At 52.5% G+C, this 3,877-nt stretch overlaps 1 protein-coding gene across 2 annotated transcripts in view; it reads left to right on the plus strand.

Moving 5' to 3' along the window:
• Positions 1–1,286: 1,286 nt before the first annotated feature.
• PAX1 (paired box 1) overlaps positions 1,287–3,877 on the plus strand; it is a 13,249-nt gene continuing 10,658 nt past the window's right edge. The window contains exons 1-2 of one of the 2 annotated variants that reach the window (XM_043512170.1): positions 1,287–1,818; positions 2,294–2,923. In XM_043512170.1, the coding sequence (XP_043368105.1) occupies positions 1,815–1,818; positions 2,294–2,923 (634 nt within the window). In that variant the 5' untranslated portion in view covers positions 1,287–1,814. The remainder of the gene's footprint in view (positions 1,819–2,293; positions 2,924–3,877) is intronic. The other variant, XR_006280399.1, reaches the window with a different exon arrangement.

The following is a 3,877-nucleotide window of genomic DNA, read 5'->3' on the forward strand; positions in this document are numbered from 1 at the left end:
TTCGTATTAATTGACATATTAATATATGCTGCTTACTAGCTAACGATTCTTTTTGGTCAAGCAAGTCAAGGGGAAAGGGTCAGAGAAAGGCTGTTATCTTGCTCCATTCTGATCTTTTCCAGCTGTGGTGAGCCTTTGCAGGCAAAATAACTGTGTCTGCTGTACACAGTACCTGAGAAATGGCACTTGCTGTTTCGTTAGTGGCCCTATTAAAAGCGCACCGGAGGAGTAAACAGGACGCTAAAAGTGGTTTGGTTCCTATGGAATTATGGATTTAGAACATTTCAAAACTCTTATATTACGGAACAGCTGGTTATTCTGGTTAGGCTCCGTATTAGGAGTCAAACAGGATTTATTGGCTTTAAAGTCATAAGTGCTCGTAAGAACCACACTGGAAATGATTCATAGATCCGGATTCTGTTTGCAAGCCCTTTCCAGTGCTAAGGAAACAGCCGTGAAATAGACTTTGAAAACCAGCGTAGTAATTAATCTGCTTTTGGAGATCTGACTTTGGTATTGAAGAGCAATCTCCCAGTCTAATTAGCCGCTGCCATTTTAAAGGACAGATGGAAAATGGCAATATTTGGCTGTATCTTTTTGGAAAATCTCTCCAACATTTATGCATATCCAAACCGCAATAAGATGTTGTGATGAATATTTTTAAATTCAATAAAATAAAAGACGGGGTTCAGTTTGCATTCTGAAAAGTTAAAACAATGTTCCCTAAGGGGCTCAAAGGAGCCTGAAGACAGCCAGGGTTTCTGATTCTATTATGAACGCCCAACACACTCCTCTTTGAGAATTGCAGCTTCACCAACTGGAGTCAATAGCAACCTTGGCCAGACAACATTAGACCTCCCTACTTCGACAGACTATTTTAAACCCAGAAATGTCTCCATCCTACTGAAGTGATATTTCAAAACGACCTTCCTCGCAGCAGGTGATAATCGGGTTTAGACTGTAAATGGCTTGCGCCTCTTTATTTTCTAAAGGTCCCGTGCCGGCACCGCGCACCCAAGCAAAGCTAGTTCAAGCCCTGGGAGTTTTGACTGTGTGATCTGGGGACAGACACTGAACGTGACGGGGGGAGGGGGGCTTGATCCCCAAACTCTATCGATGGAGAGGCGCCCGCTGGCTTTAAAGGATCGGCCCCTCGGTAAGGCTAAAAATGAACCGGGTGTAATTCCTCGGCTTCACCTGATTTTTAAAGAAATCGACTGCAAACACCTTCTTCCCTCCTCCCCCCATGATCCTTAGCAAAAAGATTCCCGTCCCAGGGGACAGGGGCTCTGGCAGAAGATTGGGGGTGGGGAGGGGAGCGAATCCAGCCTTGGGCAGCAAAGCCCCGCTCCAGACAACTGTGTCGCTCGCCCTGTTGTTGTTACAGGAGTAGTTGAGGGAGAGGAGGGCGGAAAGGGGGGAAAGTCCCGCAGCCCTCTGCCAGTTCGCAAGGCCGGGAACCAATGAAATGCCAACTCCGGCGTGACCATCGAGATTGACGTGGAAGACACGTCAAATTGATCTGAGCAAACTGGAGGCTCCTGGACGGGCTGATCCCCCCACCCCCCCGATCGGATGAAGATCACTTTGGGCGTGAGTCCCCGGCCGCCTTTGAAAGTGCTCCGGCAGCGGCAGCGGAGAGACCGGGGCCCGGAGCAAGGGCAGCCCGCCGCGGCTGGGTTTGTCTCCGGAGGAGCCCGGCTGGTGCTCGCAGGCAGCCCCCCTCTATGCATCCGCGCCTGCCTCGGGGAAGACGGAGCCTGCGGCTCGGCTAGCGAGCAGCTGATCGCGCACGGCGCGGCTCTCTGCGGGCGATGGGTAAGGCGCTGCGCGGGGGGGGGGTCTGATTTCTGCCGGGGTGGGGGGGGATCCTTGGGCAGGGGAAAGTGGCCAGGCGGGGCGTCGGGCGCGCAGTTTCGCTTTGCTATCCCGAGCCAGCGCTGCAGCGGGGGATCCCAAGCCCCAACCGGGGGAAGCGCAGCCCCATTCCCGCGCAGGGAGGCCTGGGGCGAAGTGTCCAATCGCTCCCGCCCCCCCGCCGCCGCCCCGGCACGGGCTTAAAGGATAATAATCACAAACCCCGTCCTCCCCCCGACCCGGCGCAGGGCTTCCTCCGCGGGACCCAGTGCGTCTCTTGTGGGGGGCGCGGGGCTGTTTGGGATGAGCTGGGGAACTGGGGCTCTCCCTGTACCGTGCAGGGCGTGGACAGACAGACTCTCTCTCTCTTTCCCTTACCCCTTTTATTTTAAAATCTTGCGGTGCTAATCCGTCCTCCCCCCCGTCCCCCCGCTAGAGCAAACCTACGGCGAAGTGAACCAGCTGGGAGGCGTCTTTGTCAACGGGAGACCCCTGCCCAACGCCATCCGCTTGAGGATCGTGGAGCTGGCCCAGCTCGGGATCCGGCCCTGCGACATCAGCCGCCAGCTGCGAGTCTCTCACGGCTGCGTGAGTAAAATCCTGGCCCGCTACAACGAGACGGGCTCGATCTTACCCGGAGCCATCGGCGGGAGCAAGCCGCGGGTCACCACCCCCAACGTGGTGAAGCACATCCGAGACTACAAGCAAGGCGACCCGGGGATCTTCGCGTGGGAGATCCGAGACCGGCTGCTGGCGGACGGGGTGTGTGACAAGTACAACGTGCCCTCCGTCAGCTCCATCAGCAGGATTTTACGGAACAAAATCGGGACCCTCTCCCAGCCCAACCCCTACGACAGCACCAAGCAGCCTCCCCCCCAGCCAACGCTGCCTTATAACCACATTTACCAGTACCCCTACCCCAACCCCATGGCCTCCTCTGGGACCAAAATGGGCCATCATCCGGGCGTGCCGGTCACAGCTGGACATGTCAGTATCCCCAGATCCTGGCCCTCGGCGCATTCGGTCAGCAACATCCTCGGTATCCGGACCTTCATGGAGCAAACAGGTCAGCGAGTGCAGCTTCGCCCACTCGCACTGCAGTGGGCGCTGGGTTTGGTTAGTTGGGGTTTTTCTACCTCCCAGGGGCCCAAAGAGCCTCTTGGTTTGGGGTGCCTGCATATTGGGGTGCTTGGCCTTTTTAGCAGGTGGGTACTCAGCGGTTTTTGAACACCAGCTCCCCTTGTTGGGCACCCAGAAACTTAGGCACCTAAAATCACGCATGGCTTTTGCAAAATCACTTTTAACCATATATAAACAAGGGCGGAACAATGGCTAAAAGGGCTGCGTAAATAACCCGGTGCATTTAGGGCGGATCTGATGGGCCAGCTGGAGCAAAACAACCCACATCTTGAACTTTTTATGAAAAATGTGGAAAATATTTTCGTGGGGATGAGAGATTGCCCGTCACACATTCAGAGCTCTGAGTTCCACTCACCCCCTCTCCAAAAAAACAAGCCCAGCACATTCAGATCTCGATTCCCTTTTGCCAGATCTAAGCAAATGTCTCAGACATTCCTCTGATTCGTTGCCAGAAATTTGCCTGCCCTCTTAGCACTTTTAAAAGAACTTTCTTCTACAATCCTTCTTTGCTAGAAAATACAAAATATATTGTAATTGGCAAACTAGCTAGAATGCATCCTTCAGTAGTGATCAAAACAGGTGATTACTATAAACACTATTCCAGGCAGATCTTTGGCTGGCAAATTGGATCGTGGTCAGGTTTTTAAAATTTCTCTTTCACGCTTTATTTATACAAACCCAAATTGAATAAATTAATACCCGGTTCCACTTTTGTTCTGAACACATCGTTTGGGGGAAATGTCCTACTTTGATCCTTTCAAACGCTAGAGGTAAATAAATCAACCGCATGCGTTTCTGTCTATGAATTATACCTTTTAAATTATAAGAAAGCAGAAAAGTTTCCTAGTGCAACAGACAGACCTTTTGGGGGAGGAGAATG

The sequence above is a fragment of the Dermochelys coriacea genome, chromosome 3, assembly GCF_009764565.3.
Source record: "Dermochelys coriacea isolate rDerCor1 chromosome 3, rDerCor1.pri.v4, whole genome shotgun sequence".
NCBI lineage: Eukaryota > Metazoa > Chordata > Testudines > Dermochelyidae > Dermochelys > Dermochelys coriacea.